The 15,801-nt window shown below is 37.4% G+C and overlaps 1 protein-coding gene across 3 annotated transcripts in view; it reads right to left on the minus strand.

Annotated features, from left to right (window-relative positions):
* erbb4b (erb-b2 receptor tyrosine kinase 4b) overlaps positions 1–15,801 on the minus strand; it is a 316,016-nt gene that overhangs the window by 65,984 nt on the left and 234,231 nt on the right. For all 3 annotated transcript variants that reach the window (XM_084123173.1, XM_084123172.1, XM_084123171.1), the window contains exons 11-14: positions 14,767–14,857; positions 12,642–12,841; positions 8,703–8,835; positions 2,972–3,065 (exon numbers count right to left, since the gene is read on the minus strand). In XM_084123173.1, coding sequence (XP_083979299.1) covers positions 2,972–3,065; positions 8,703–8,835; positions 12,642–12,841; positions 14,767–14,857 — 518 coding nt within the window. The remainder of the gene's footprint in view (positions 1–2,971; positions 3,066–8,702; positions 8,836–12,641; positions 12,842–14,766; positions 14,858–15,801) is intronic.

Consider the following 15,801-nt stretch of genomic DNA (forward strand, 5'->3'; position numbering starts at 1 on the left):
ACATGAGGGTGAGTAATTACTGACAGAATTTTCATTTTTGGGTGAACTAACCCTTTAAGTGGCAAAAGGCTCAAAACTAAATAAACAAATGAACACTCAACCACAACTACATGAGTAGCATGCTGCTCTATTCAGCATTGCATTATTCATTTAATATTTTAATAAATCTATTGAATTTATTTTACCTTCAAGTCTTATCAAAATGATCATGGCTATGAGAATAGCGTGCATGAACGTCACCTGAATGTCATAATTACCAGTGGGGAAACTCTGGATATTCATTGAGTTTGGGGGCATGTTAATTAAAGAATCCTGGCGGAAGTAAATTAGCATTGTTTCTGATTAAGTTTTAATTGCGAATGTTGACTGTACAATTTAATTTGCATGCATTGTAGGCTGTTATAAAGCTCACCAAATGCCTCCTCATTTTGTTCTATAGCTCTGAAAAAGCTTACTGTTTTCTTGGTAATATATGATGGCTCAGCGAGTCGATTTTATTCCGGCACTGGGTCTGCCAAAATCGTGCGTAGCAAGGCACAGAGATAAAGGTGTCTGTAAAACTCCTCCAAGGCAAGGTTACCAAGAAAGCATCATCACTTTTTCTGTTAATTGTGCTGCTTCTCCAGACACCTGCTGCACACAAATCTCCAATTCCTCTCCACACACACAAAACACTGTTTGTTAGTGTTGTTTAATTATGCCTTTGTGAAGCAGATGTTGCTGATTGCTTCACAGGTAGGTTAGACCACTCAGCAGTTAATCTGCACTAATAACAACACACATTTTAACAGCTTAGCTAAGCCTTGCATCACCTCAGAGGCTTATGGGTGTGTAAAGTCCTTATTGGAGAAATCAGTTGGATCACTTGGTGATCAATTTAGTGTCTCTATTATTTGCATATTGTCTCCAATGGTATATTTTAGGAATGTGAAGTTTTTCATCTGGATGTTACTATACAATTATTATTATAATTCTCTCTCTTTTTCTTTTTTCTTTTTACCACATATAATGAGTAAAAATAAATAATTAAGAGCAGTACATCAAATATCTTTAAATAAATATTTTTTAGATTACATTTGACACAAGGGTTACAAGGAGATTTGCTTAGCTGTCAATAATTTTACACTGCAAAATGCCTTCATTCTTTATATACAGTAACAATTACTAACATGTACACATACTCACATCGACATGGCACATTGACTGAACTACTTCAGAAATGAAGAGATAACAGGCTTTGATCAGGCACAGGTTTAAATTTTGATTAATTTTTTTAAGTCAGGACACGCACTCAGTTTTAGAGAGGTTTTTTTCTGTCTATGTTTGTGCTGGTATGGGTCTCGGAGGGCTCATGATCGCGTCATTTGCGAGACCTTTCTGTTTGACTCAAGCAGACAACAGCCAGAGGCCTCTGAGATGTAGAGATGGATCGGCTAAATCCTCTTTCGCCAACACAAGCAAGCACACGGCCTTACGCATCTGTCATGTAGTCATCAATTTAAACCAAAGTGCTCGAGGCTGTTTTGAAAAAGGGGCAGCGCTGAGCACACAGCCCATCTGTGGTAATGTCTCTAACCTGATCAGATCCAAACAGCTTATTCATCCCACTCTCAGGTGTCTTCTATGGGGCAGGACTCTCTGTAAACACTTGCCAAGCTTAGGCAACTTAATCTACTTTCTCACTAAATTAACAAGAAGTAAAATCAATCCGACGGCAGCAAAAGTACACTTCGACAAGGGATTCAATTAATCATTTGACCAAGCCAATCGAAGGTGGTGTCTGCTGTTCAGCTCTGTTTGTGCTTAAAGCTAATATATATTGAAAGAGATTGCATTGAAATGAAAGAAACATGCACACAGAATCCAAAATTAACAATCACCAAGCAGTGATTGAGCTGATTATTCATTATATTTATTTGTAGTTAAAGCTACCTTTCAAAAGTTTGGGGTTGGTAAGATTTTTTTAAAGGGGTGGTTGATTATGATTTCACTTTTCTAACTTTAGTTAGTGTGTAATGTTGCTCTTTGAGCATAAACAACATCTGCAAAGTTACAACGCTCAAAGTTCAAAGCAAAGGAAGATATTTTCTCTTAAAGAAATAGCTTTTTAAGGACTACAACAACCGGCTGGTAGGGACTACACGACATTCCTCCCGGGTTAGTGACATCACTAACCCCAAAAATTACATAAGCCCCGCCCCCAGGAACACAATTTACAGATTATCAAGACAGAATATGCTAATCAATGACTAGAAGATAACTACACATAAGCTACATAAATCCATTCAGAAATGTCCTGTTGCATTCTACGTGTTGTCACTTCTTCTTGAGTCTGTCCATCATTGTCTGACTCCGGTTTGAACATACAAAAAGTTTTTGACATTTTCAGTGCACGTCTGTGTGAGGTAAAAGGACACAAGCTGTTGTAGCTCCGCCCTCTGTGCCGGGAGCAGCAGCTCATTTGCATTTAAAGGGACAGATTATCAATGATTATCAATTTCTCATTATTATCAATGTTAAAAACAGTTGTGCTGCTTAATATTTTTGTGGAGACTGTGATCATTCAGGATTCTTTGATGAATAGAAGGATCAAAAGAACAGCATTTATTCAAAATCTTTTGTAACATTATAAAAGGCTTCACTGTCAGTTTTGATCAATTTAATATGTCCTTGCTGAATAAAAGTATTCATTTCTTTAAAAAATAAATAAAGTTGTTTTTTATAATCAGGAAAAAAAAGAATGTCTAAAACACCATGCCAATTAAAATTGTACACTTGTGCTAATGTTGTTGTTTTTAAAGACTGATATTATTGGCTTATTATTATCTTAAGGACCACAATGGAAACAAGCCTATGGGCTTTTTGTGTATTTATCCTTTTGAACACTTCGTGTTGATTGTTGTTGTTCAATAAAGTTTTCAATCAATCAATCAATAAGTGTAGCTGGAGATGAATATATGACTGAACTCACAGGCCCAGTGCACGTAAGACCGTCATCATCTGCCACCTCACACTGCGCGTCACACTCCAGGCACACTGAACCATTTGCGAACTCACGCACATCCCTATAAAAGAGAAAGAGAAAAATATGAGGTAACATAACACACTAAAATGACATTTAATGACCGTTCAAGAGCATTCAAGTTTCAGATGGGAAGAATAGCACGTCAATCGTCAAAGTTCGTCAATGAATTCCTGCTCAAGTTCAAGGATCTAGATGATTCAATCACTAGCCTTTTAAAGTCAAGACAACTCTCCAATTTCAGACTAGATATTAGGTCTTTATGAACACTTCAGATTTCAAGATCTGAATGAGGAAAGGCTGAATCACAGGCAGTAAAAAAAGAGTCATCACACACACACGCACGCACGTCCACACACACACAGGTAGCTTGTGAAAGAGCAGCCGAAGGGAATTCAGTGCCTGAGGCACAAGGCCATAGGGAGGCAACAGTGGAATCCAACACATCCGCCAGGTGTTTATAGCACTTCTCAGACAGCTGCCACAGCTGGCAAACACAGTTACTATTGACCAAAAGTAAACAGTCAGCCTTCACCACCTATCGAGGTGACAATTCATCAAGCACATTCAGGGACACCTCAAAGCACCACACGGAGGAAATCCGCCAGGGACCTCTGGAACAAATGATCACAAAATGGTTCAATACAGGCGAACACAGTCGCTTCCTGGTTCCATCACTCCTCTGAAGACGGTAGTGACATTTTAGAAGCTGACATCCGTTGCCGTGACATGTGGAGGATGGCAGCTCAGTGTGGGAGAAAAATATTTAAAATATTATTTTTTTATGATTGACGTGCTATGTCAATGAGTGTTACATTAAATGAGAATTAATTATTCTTTATCTAAAAGGCACAGCACATTTTGTGCAGACTGTGAGGAAGCTTTTAGAAGACCACCTTATCATTAAAAGACTTCTCGTTCTCCCTTTATTTGAACTTCAGCTTCACAGGCTTCGTAGTGTTGCACGTTCGGTGTCCACCGCATGTTTCCTGGTTCACTCTGTGTTCTCTTTCTCAACTGTGTTTGCTTTAGGACATAAATTTTGACATTGGACATCAAGTGGAGACCCAATACAGAAACAAAATGGTTTATCATTCAAAAGTAAACAAATATGTACTTAAAATCCAACATGAAATATATGAATGCTACTACTAGGAAAATGCAAAACATGTTTCTGTATTGGGTCTCCATTTCTAATCAGTCTAATGTGAAACATGACTTGGCTGAATTTTGTAGAATCATAAACAACTGCAGGTGTGTGATTTACAGGCTTTTTTCACAAGTCTATTATGCTCACCAAGGCTGCATTTATTTAATCAAAAATACAGTAAACAGTAATATTATTTTGAAATGTTACTACAATTTAAAACTGTTTTCTATTTTAATATATTTTAAAACTTATAATTGATGTAAAGCTGAATTGTCAGCCGTCATTACTCCAGTCTTCAGTGTCACATGATTTGAAGCTCAAGAAACATTTCTTATTGTTATCATCAATGTTGAAAACAGTTGATAATTTTGTTTTCAGGATTCTTTGATTAATAGAAATTTCAAAAGAACAGCATGTGAAATAGAAATCTTTTGTAACATTATTGTAACATTATACTTCACTGTCGTATTTGATCAATTTAATGTATCATTGGTGAAGAGAAGTATTCATTTCTTTCAAAAAATGTCCTCCCTCCCTATTAGTGTCTGACACTGAAAACTGAGCCAGAAAGCCTTTTGGACTGTTTCTGATATCTGTATTTACCACTAGCCACTTGTTAAACAATCATCTGAAATGAATGTTAATACCAGCTGTAAAAAAGCACAAAACGTTCTGCTTGCTTCCAGCAAACCACACAATAGAAACTGTCCTAATCATCTTCAAAATCTTTCATTTAGAGCTCAAACTCCCCACAGTGGGTCTTTTCATTTTTTAGCTGTCTGTTCCCTAATACTGAGTGAATCATCTTGTGCGAACAGCGAGTGAGACCGCAGAGGTCGACAACCAGAGGAGAGACAGAGAAAGCATTGAGATCACCCTGCAAATCAAAACACAAATACACACACACACAAACAAAAACAGCAAAGATAGCGGAGCACTGGGTGACTCGTGTGGGACGGGTGAGTAGGTGGACGTGACAGTGCTAGACAGTGATGCATCCGTGTCCGTGCCGTACCTCTCCGAACCTGCCTCCCGCTTCTCGACCACATAGGGCCTGGTGAGCAGCTTGGGCCTAGAACCGGCCAGTCTGCAAGGCAAAAGAATCATGTGGGACGATCGCAGGGTGCACGAGCCCTGGTGCTGATTCACTATCAATGCAAAACCAACATGGATGTGGCATTTATATAAAATATAGTGCACCCATCCATGATAGTCCTAAACACTCAAAGGACGAGGGACTGTCTCAAAATGGCAAATGACTGTTGTTTTAGAATGTGAAAATGGATGTTGTTTGTTTATTGCCTTGTTTTAGCTCTGGGCAAGGGAGAAATTAAATTTAGCTGCTTCACTCAGTCAAATCAATCAAACGCTGATATTCATCTTTCCCTTTGAGCAGTATGTAAGCACACAACAAATAAAGAGGGAACTCAAAACCAATCTGTAATTTACTCTCTTCACTGCACTGATCAACACCTTTATTTTTCACTTATTCCAAATGTGTTAACCAAGAGAAGGGGCTTAATGTCAAAACAATTTTATGAGGAATCAGACACTCACTACCAAAAAGATTTTTGTGCTGGTTTGGTATTGGTAAAGGCGGTTTACTAAGGAAGCCTGGCTGGTTAAGTTAGTTAAGCAGCATAACGAGAACATCATCCATAACACAACATGTGCTGGTGACCAGCAAAGCACTTTCTAATCTACAGTGCCATGGTAAACAAAATTATAATTTTTTTTTTGTTTAGGAGTTTATGATGAAATAAAGACACAAGGTACAATGAAATGACACAAGACAATAAATAAAATGTCTGGTTACACTTTATTTCAGCAGTTCACTATAAGTAACTTAACTTTGCAACTACACAGCCGTCGCTAGTGGGGTGAAAGGTGGTGACAATTATAGGGGCCCCCACTGCCCAGGGGGCCCCACAAAATCCAGCAGTTATAGGCCTAATATATAGGCCCCTGTTGTGTGAATAATTCTAATATTTATATTAGTTGTATGCCTGAGATTTAAATAAAAACCACGAAAACATGCAATTTGGTTAAATATTTTTTCAAAATATTCTCTTACCTCCCTATAAATGGTTTAGTCCGATCTAAAGTATTTATTAATTATTCAGTCAGTGACAAACATCAGATCGACCCAATAAAATTGTAAGTCCCGCCCCAGCTCGTGAACAGAACCAATCAGAGTTGAGGCGGCAGTGCCTGAAGTTAACGATGAACTTGGTGGAAGAGCAGGAGATTGACTGAAAATGTCGGGGAAAAGAAAACATAACTTAGGGCACCAGAAATGCTATGAAAAGAATGAGAGAGAGGCCAGGAGAGTTGTTGTATCCCAGTCGATCAAGACGTTCTTTGAAGACAGGTTGTATTGTTATTTCGCTGGAAATAAGAAAACTACCGTCTACAGCCTGTCGGGTAGGCTACTCACTCTTCATTATTGGTGCGCACCACAATCGACCGAATGATTACGTGTTCAAAATCCCTGTCTTTTTACACTATTGTAAATAGAGTTAAAAAATTGACACAAGTCACGACGCATTGCATTATGCACCTAACCTGCCGGCTGATGATGTATTTATTAGCCTACATTAATAAAACACGAATGCGCTTGAATGAATACATTTTAGCTTTATTTAATAATATTATCTTTATTAAAAAATAAAACAATAAATGAGGTTATTTTTTAAATTTGACTGCATTCTTGTCATTCTTGTATAAATGTTTACTTTTTGATTTATGAATTATAACAGACTGTTTCCCTGATGGGGGAAAAAACATTATTTTGCTGTTACTTTTTTTAAATTGGTTTTATTATTATTTAACAATTTCTTTTTATTAGTTGTAATTTTTATATAAATTTAACTTTTAAAATAAAGGTTTTACAACAACATCACCTTCTTCTGTTATACTGTATGTGGGCCTCCATGCTCATCTATTGTACAGTATATGATATTGGTGGAGGGTGGTGGGGGCCCACATCAATATTTTTTTCAGGGGGCCCCGAATCCTCTAGCTACGGCCCTGCAACTACATGTCAACTAACTTTCACTAGATATTAGTAGACTGGAATAAGTTGACATGTAGTTGCAAAGTTACATATAGTCGGTGGAATGTCTGTTGGAGGACCATCAAAATAAAGTGTTATCAAATATTAAGCAGATACTAAGAGTCTACTAATCCTCTAATGACTGGTAGTTGACATGTAGTTGCAAAGTTACTTATAGTTAGCAGAATGTCTGTCAACTATCAAATTGAAGAGTAAGCAATTGTCTATCTATTACTGGCTGCACAAAAACAAGAAAATACACAGATTTACTACACAAAATATGTTTTCTAGAGTGTTTTGGCACACATTATAATTTCATGTGCCCTACATATCCACCCATTCTACTTTAATGTGTGACTAGCCAAACACAGTATATGTACAGTATTTGTGCTTTTATTAAATTATTATTATTCATTTATTTTTTTTATTTTTTTGTTGTTAAATGAAGGCCATTTGTCTTGGAAAATATTGTATTACACCTGCATTTATTTTTCCTATTTTTAAAATGCTTTTAAAAGGGTAGTGCATCCAAAAATGTTAGTCATTCATGTCATTCCAAACTTGTATGACTTTCTTTTCATCACAAAAGTTTTTATTTTTGGGTGTGTGTGCCCATACAATAAAAGTCAATGTGGTCCAAAACAACATTGAAAAAAAAAAATAGTGACTAATTAGTAAAAGATTAATCACTAAGATATTTTTCCCAAACCACATTTTAAGTGTTTCAACTAAGAAAGAAAAGACTTTAAGACTATAAAACATACAGTAAACTATGAAAATCTGTCATATATTATTAAATTGTTTAATCTTTTATTAATATCATTAAACCATAAATTAATTTCATGAAAAATGTATTGCGTGGAAAGGATAAACTAGTTAGTTTGAAAAGTGTGCTTCAAGAGAGTTTATTTTCTTAAAGTACACAGGGTCAAAAGTGCCCATGGAAACACACATACTTGTGTGTGTCTGTTTATCTGCCTTAAATCTTTGTGCGTGTGTGAAACAAAACAAAGGCTTTACTCAGTTCTTCATTCTGTCATGGTGCTCCACACTCTGCTGTATTTGATGTAGACGTCATATGAGGTAGAGCTCACCCAAACACTGTTATTTATTTTCCAGCTCAACCAAGCTTACATTTCATCATTGCAACCTGCTCTCCAAAGCCAGGGGACGTGCTGCTCTGCTGTTTTATTATTGTTTTCTAGAGGATGTAGACATGAATCTTTGTGAAATCCCTGTAGAACAACTAGCTATTGTTCAACCTTAGGAAGACACATCTTCTACAAGCGAACATTAATAAACTGTGCCGCAAAGTATATACAAATAATCCGACAACATAGCTTGAGCACACCTGTGATTCTTGAGATTTGTAGATTCATGTAGTAAAACATGTCCTGTACAAATAGTTATACATATCTATATTACATGTCAATTTAACTTATCAGTGGCATTGAGTGTGGCGTTTAACAACTTACCCTTCGTGCAGGTTGCAGGATTCAACACAGGTGCGTCCCCTGCTAAAGAACCGACAGGACAGGCACTGGTCGGGCCCCGGACCCCAGCATCCAGCATCAGAGCAGAGCGGGTCACATACCATACGATCCAAAACTGCAAAAGATATGTTTATCATTAATACAAGAGCACTCATGCCAGTAAATAACTAACTTCCCCATAGTTTCCTATCATCTCTCATCAGTCCTACCACTGAAAGTGGCAAAAGCCTGTCTTATTTAAATAAATGATAATACAAAATGTATAATATATTAAACATTTTTATTATATGACTCTGTGGAATACTTGATTCTGATTGGTCAATCGCGCCATCCAGCGCTATGTTATTCCCTGATAACAACTGGTAAAAACAGATAAAACAGTAGTGGCTGCTAAAAAATTCAGCTTTGACATTATAGGAATAAATTACATTTTTAAATATAGTCATATAAAATTATTATAGTCATTTTATATACAGTGAGGAAAATAAGTATTTGAACACCCTGCTATTTTGCAAGTTCTCCCACTTGGAAATCATGGAGGGGTCTGAAATTGTCATCGTAGGTGCATATCCACTGTGAGAGACATAATCTAAAAAGAAAATAATCCAGAAATCACAATGTAAATGTGTATTTCGGACTTTTTTTCACCACAGTCTGAAAGAAGACATGTTATTGAAGACAAATATCCAAAAATCTCAAAATTGACCAGTAAAAAAACAAACAATGTTTTTGCCTGCCGTGTCTCGCCTTAAGGAGAGGATGACCGGGGCCATGTATTGCGAGATTTTGGGGAACAACCTCCTTCCCTCAGTTAGAGCATTGAAGATGGGTCGAGGCTGGGTCTTCCAACATGACAATGACCCGAAGCACACAGCCAGGATAACCAAGGAGTGGCTCTGTAAGAAGCATATCAAGGTTCTGGCGTGGCCTAGCCAGTCTCCAGACCTAAACCCAATAGAGAATCTTTGGAGGGAGCTCAAACTCCGTGTTTCTCAGCGACAGCCCAGAAACCTGACTGATCTAGAGAAGATCTGTGTGGAGGAGTGGGCCAAAATCCCTCCTGCAGTGTGTGCAAACCTGGTGAAAAACTACAGGAAACGTTTGACCTCTGTAATTGCAAACAAAGGCTACTGTACCAAATATTAACATTGATTTTCTCAGGTGTTCAAATACTTATTTGCAGCTGTATCATACAAATAAATAGTTAAAAAAAATCATACATTGTGATTTCTGGACTTTTTTTTTTAGATTATGTCTCTCACAGTGGACATGCACCTACGATGACAATTTCAGACCCCTCCATGATTTCTAAGTGGGAGAACTTGCAAAATAGCAGGGTGTTCAAATACTTATTTTCCTCACTGTATATATTACTGTATATAATATATATAATATTTATTCTATTTTGTATGGCAATAGATGATATAAGGATATATTTTTAGAATAAAAATGCAGAATTTTATATTTGCCTAAATTACAATGTAGTGCTAATTGTGCAAGTGACTGCTCTAATTGACTTTTTCTAATAAAATGTCACCTGTTCCAAGGTGTTACAATGAAAAACTAATTTCTGTCCATATCTGCATTTCAATCTATTGCACATTTGTCTCCAAATGATGCTGTCAGTCCACCCCAGGGAAACGTTCAGTCAATAGATGGAAAAGATCCTTTGTCAAACCGTGACTGAACACAATGCACACGCCATCTGTGAAAAGTGTTACTCGTCCGGTCATGGATGTATTAAGCTTGCACAAAGCTGACTGTATATGAACTGCCGCATTTCAATTTGAAATGAGGACAGAATGGTCTGGGCGCCCACCCACTGGGCACTGTATTTTGCAGCAGCTGGGAGAGTGTTTTAAAATACTGCTGACACCACTTCAGCAAGTCTCACAGACGTCCTCCTCAACAGACAAACTTCTGAACTAATGATGAGAATAATATCACTGAAGAGCATATATTGGGGTCAAAAGATTCAAAACCACAGTCAAAATATGGATGTAAACTAATGTGTATTAAATATGAGCAAACTTATGACAATGTGAACAAAAAGTCAAGTTCTTGCTTTCATTGGGAAAATAATGCTGGATTTTACAGCGTTAACTTGTGGGATTCAACCGGCGTCACCGGAATGGGAAACAGGCGCTAACAAGGACGCTAAAGACCACGGCGTCTCTTGTGATCAGGGGTTTATCTGCACAGCTCTCACAAATTCGGCGTGAAACGGATGTTGCGATTGTCTTTTCTTCCCTATTGTTACGTATATCCGAGTTAAACAGCTTTTCGAATGAGAAAGAATGTGGAGCAAGACTTTTGCCCGTGTGTAATTGATTAGATCATTTGAATCGTTGTGGTTTGCTATCGCTGTGATCTCAGGTGAGTGACAGGTTGTCACACGCCATCAAAGAAGAGAAAGATGTCTTAGCAAGAGTGAGGGGGAAGTTATTTTGATTAAAGAACACAACAGTATTCCATAAAAAAAATGTCCATTTTGATATCATGGTGAATTCAAAGCAAAAATCAAATACTAGAATTTTTCTTTTTCTAATTTTCAACTAGAAAACAATGAAAACCTCCTCAATGTATTATGTTACTTTGAGGACTAGGATTGCTGAACACCAGGGAGGGATTATTTTATATGTGGCTAGTACATTTATTTGCAAAAATCAATGACTAAATGAGCAATAACATGTAAAAGCACTCCAGAGAGCACAACAAAAACCCAGCCTTTCTCAGGGAACAACATCTAGTTCAAGGACCAACTTGGTGCTTAACGCAGGTATCCAACAGCACGAGGAACGACAGAGAGAAGTGGGAAGCCCTTTCAGCTCTATATTTGTGGCAGATGGATCAAAAAGATGCCAACTTCAAAGTTTTAACCTGGTTGAAAACACAAAATTTGGGTTGTGTTAATGTCAAAAGTAGTGCTGGGTTGGTTTCCAGGGAGATGTGTAAGAGCCAGGGGGATCGCGAAGCCCAACAAAAGGCTACGGTTGCCGCGAGACATTAATGATTGCTGTTGCATCACAACATCCTGCGCAATGGAAAAGAAGGCCAAAAACTGCTTTTTAGCTGTTTTTCATAAACATCACTCAGCAGCGAGAAAAGAGAGAGTTCTTAAAGACAGAGGTGAAAGTAAATTCCCTCTGGTGATTACAGCTTCTCCTAGAAAAAAAAAATCTGAAATGTCAGAAATTGTTGCAGGGTCTTCCCTGCAATTAATTCCCTGTGATTGTTCATGGAGCGACTTAACATTTGCAGATAATGGGTAATTAGATTGACGGTCCATGCATAAACCCGAGGCATTTGGGGTCTTTTTTCAGGTTTGCGGTAACATCATTCCACACATCTTCAAGTAAAAAAAAAAAAAAAACATCAAAGAACTCTTTATGTTGGATCTAAGGGTGAATTTGAAGGGTAAAAATGGAGCACATAGTAGGGGGCTTGCATCAGTACTCATATTTCACAGCAGAGTGAGACTCTGATCGTCTGACATCTCCTGACCCCCTCCATCTGTGGAGGAACCCTCATGGCCCCCGCTAGGCTCGGTGAGGTGCAATGACACGGCCAGAACGTCAGGTATGAGGAAGCCACACCAGCACCTTCCAATGTGACCGAATTTACTGCCTCAAAGTCTGCGAGCTCAGCGTGAGGCGTCGTGATCTCTGGCTGTGGTTCGGGTGAACCAGGACAAACAGCAGCTGGAAGCCTGAGAACCATCCTAGCCTCAAGACTTTTTCTCACAGGTCAGATGCTGCAGATCGTTGGGTAGATGTTGTGAAGAACTGCCTTTTGAAGCATTTTGATTTGCAAGAATGAACTGGACTAGACCTTATGATGCAATATCTGGCTATGCTAGGATATGACTAATTTATCCTAAAAACGAATGGAACAATAGTAAAAACAGAGCGACGGACTCACTGCACTCCTTGGGGTCGCGGTTGTTGCGGATCAGGGACTTCTGGGTGTTAGTGCGGAAGAGTCGTGTCCAGTTGACGGTGTTGTAATAGCAGAGTTGACTGTTGTTGGTGACGTACACGTTTCCAGCACTGATCTCATTAAGAGACTGCAGCTGAAGTGATGAAATCCACTGTTGCTTCAGCACCAGAAGAGAGATGCCACTAAACACACGAGAAAACACAAGGGGACAAAAGGTTACCGTTAACACTTTAAAGAGGGGTTAATTCAGTTACAAAAACAAAGGGAATACACAATATTTAATCAGTACAATACAACAGATAAGCCTACATTTCTTAATTTTTCTCAGTGAATGAATGAATGAATGAATGAATGAATCAATCAATCACTCTGTCTGTCTTTCTATCAAGCTATCTGTTTGTGTGTGTGTGTGTGTGTGAATAAACAAACAAATGACAAAAAATATTTAAAACAAATAATACAAAATAATAATTAAACATTTGAGGGCTTTATATGAATATAACGAACTAAATAAATAAATATAATATAAAATTTTTATTAAAATTCTATAATTTATAATTATTTACATGACATTACATTTTTATATATTTAATAAAATACATTTTCACTTTCCTTTTTTAACAATTTTTCAAACTGAACGAACACATTCAATTGACAAGCACAATTTTAAACAATCAAAAACAACTAAGAAGACCAGACTTTCTTTTGCCTGGAGACTTGATCAGATCAGAATGAGTAAGAATGAAACAAAAGAATGAGATCTGACACAAAGAAAGCTGAAATGATGGCTTCATGAACAAAAGGCACGAGCGATTTGTCAGTATGAGAGCTGCTGTTGCCTTTCTAAAGCAAGTGTTTAGCTTGCGTCCCCCATCTAGCGTCGCAGAGGATCTCCCACTTCAGATGTTATGAGATGGGTTAATGCTGAGGCGTAATCACAACAGTGTTTTTAATCACAGGCAGGCGTGCTGAAGAGCACATCAAAGGGGCTTTGAGAGTCAGAACGTGCAGGTGCAGGTGCACTTAGACACTGACATCGCTCTCATCTCGCAGAGACTTCTCTTCTGTTATTCCTCTTTGTCTCTACTTTTCCCCCTCTGTGTTTCAGGCAAAAAGCCAGTGTCAGACACAGAGCACATCATGTGACAAACGGTAATTGCTACAGTGGTAGAGCTTTCAACAAATGACCCGCAAACGTTAAAACTGTGCTCTCGCTCTCTTTCTGCTTCTCCTGACTCTTTAACTCTAAGCAAATGGGTGTTGCACTGTGTGAATAGAGCTTTTCATTTGTACTCTTTGAACTCTTGGCAAGAAAGCCTAAGCCTCTTTAGAAACCACGAAAGAGAGGATTCACTAAGAGTGAATTACGCATTTGCACATGCCGTCTGCGTTGTTTTAGTCCAATTCACTAACATGACTAAATGATGCAAATCAGGACATAATGGAAAAGTAGTAACAAAATTACTGCTGAAAGCAATTTGAACAGCTAAAAATCTAACAGGCTAGTTATTCATCAAATGATAATATTGATATTGAAGTGAATAAATGTCACGATCAATAGAAACTATAAACAAATATCTCTTTCAAATAAACATTCATTAACCACCTCTTTAACATGGATGATAAAGGCACAACACATCAGACAGGCTTTGAATTTTGTGAGTGGAAAACAAGTCTGTAGCGAATTATAATGAATGATTTTGCAAGTTATTTTTAACTTTACATGCTGTTTTCCAATTATTTTTAAGGTCTGATTACAGAACCACAGAAAGACAACAACTCCAAAGTTATTCAATTGACTTTCACGGTTTGCTTTATATAATACAAACATTTAGTTTTGATACCATGTATAAATAAGTAATAGAAATGAATAATCATTTTGAATTCAGGTTTTTTGAGTTCACTGCTCAAAATATAATTATTTTGTTTTGTTAAGGCTACTTCTGCGTTATTTTTCCGACTTAAATGTGTGACGTTGTAATAGCAAATGCCTGGTTTGAAAGAATGAGTTTCCCAAGTGCACTTGAAGAAAGCAACAGACTTGTGGAAGTAGGATGAGGGGGATTATTTCTAGAGCTGGCAACAAAGAGTGAGCCCTGGATCTTACCTGTAGAGAGATCTGCCTCCGATGGTTGCCAGATTGGAGAAGACACTCAAATCAGTCATGTTTTCTGGCCAGGACTGAACGTTTAAAAAACCTGGAAAACACAAGATGACACACTCAATGAACCAAATGATCAGCCAACATAGTAGACATAAGTGGTGCCACCTACAGTAATTATTAAGAGAAATGCATTACTTTCATTGCAGCATGAAAAAAAAAAAAATCCTCTTAGGATCTTATTAAAGTCATTAATGACTGTGGGTGATCAGTGCTGAGCATAATCAATGTGCTATTTGAGAAATATGACCACTATATAATGCCTGACTATATTATATTCTCATATCCTGCATCTATCTCCGTTTATTTAATGTAGATTGAAGAGCTGATAGCTATAGATCAAGGAGACATTTTAATAATGGATTCAAAAAATGAATAATTTATTGAAGGGAAAACAATCCTGTGCATATGCCAAGAAGAGACAAACAGGCCACGAAAAAAAAAAAGAAAAAAAGAAGAGGACTTTCTTATTCAAGGACAAGAAGAACATAAATTGCTCCAATTACTTTAACAATGCAAAGCTTGGATGGTGCATATTTCAAGTAATAACTGATATTTGATTGCCTTCAAACTAATTCATTACTTTCAGAGGGACATGTTTGAGCAATAGCGGTCTTGTGTTAAGAGACTAATATAAATATTATTCCTGCTGAGAGTTTATGGTCATATCTCTAGGCCGCAACTTGTGGTTATCATTCCTGGCCTGCTTTGTTGTGCTTCGTTAAAATTTTGGATTCAAACGTTTGGGTTCCACACTCATTAGAATGTCTACCAGAAAAGACTACAGTAAATATTAATGCAGCCATTTGATTAAGACATTTGCCTCCAGTGATGGTTTTCTGGAGGAGAGAAAAATACCATCAATAAATCATAAATCATCTAAATTTCACATTAATTGAGCTCTACTGACATTGTTGCCAGACTGTTTATTATTAATGCAAAACCTGCAAAAAAGTACCTAAAATTTCATGATTTTTCACT

The sequence above is a fragment of the Abramis brama genome, assembly GCF_963993115.1.
Source record: "Abramis brama genome assembly, chromosome: 8".
NCBI lineage: Eukaryota > Metazoa > Chordata > Actinopteri > Cypriniformes > Leuciscidae > Abramis > Abramis brama.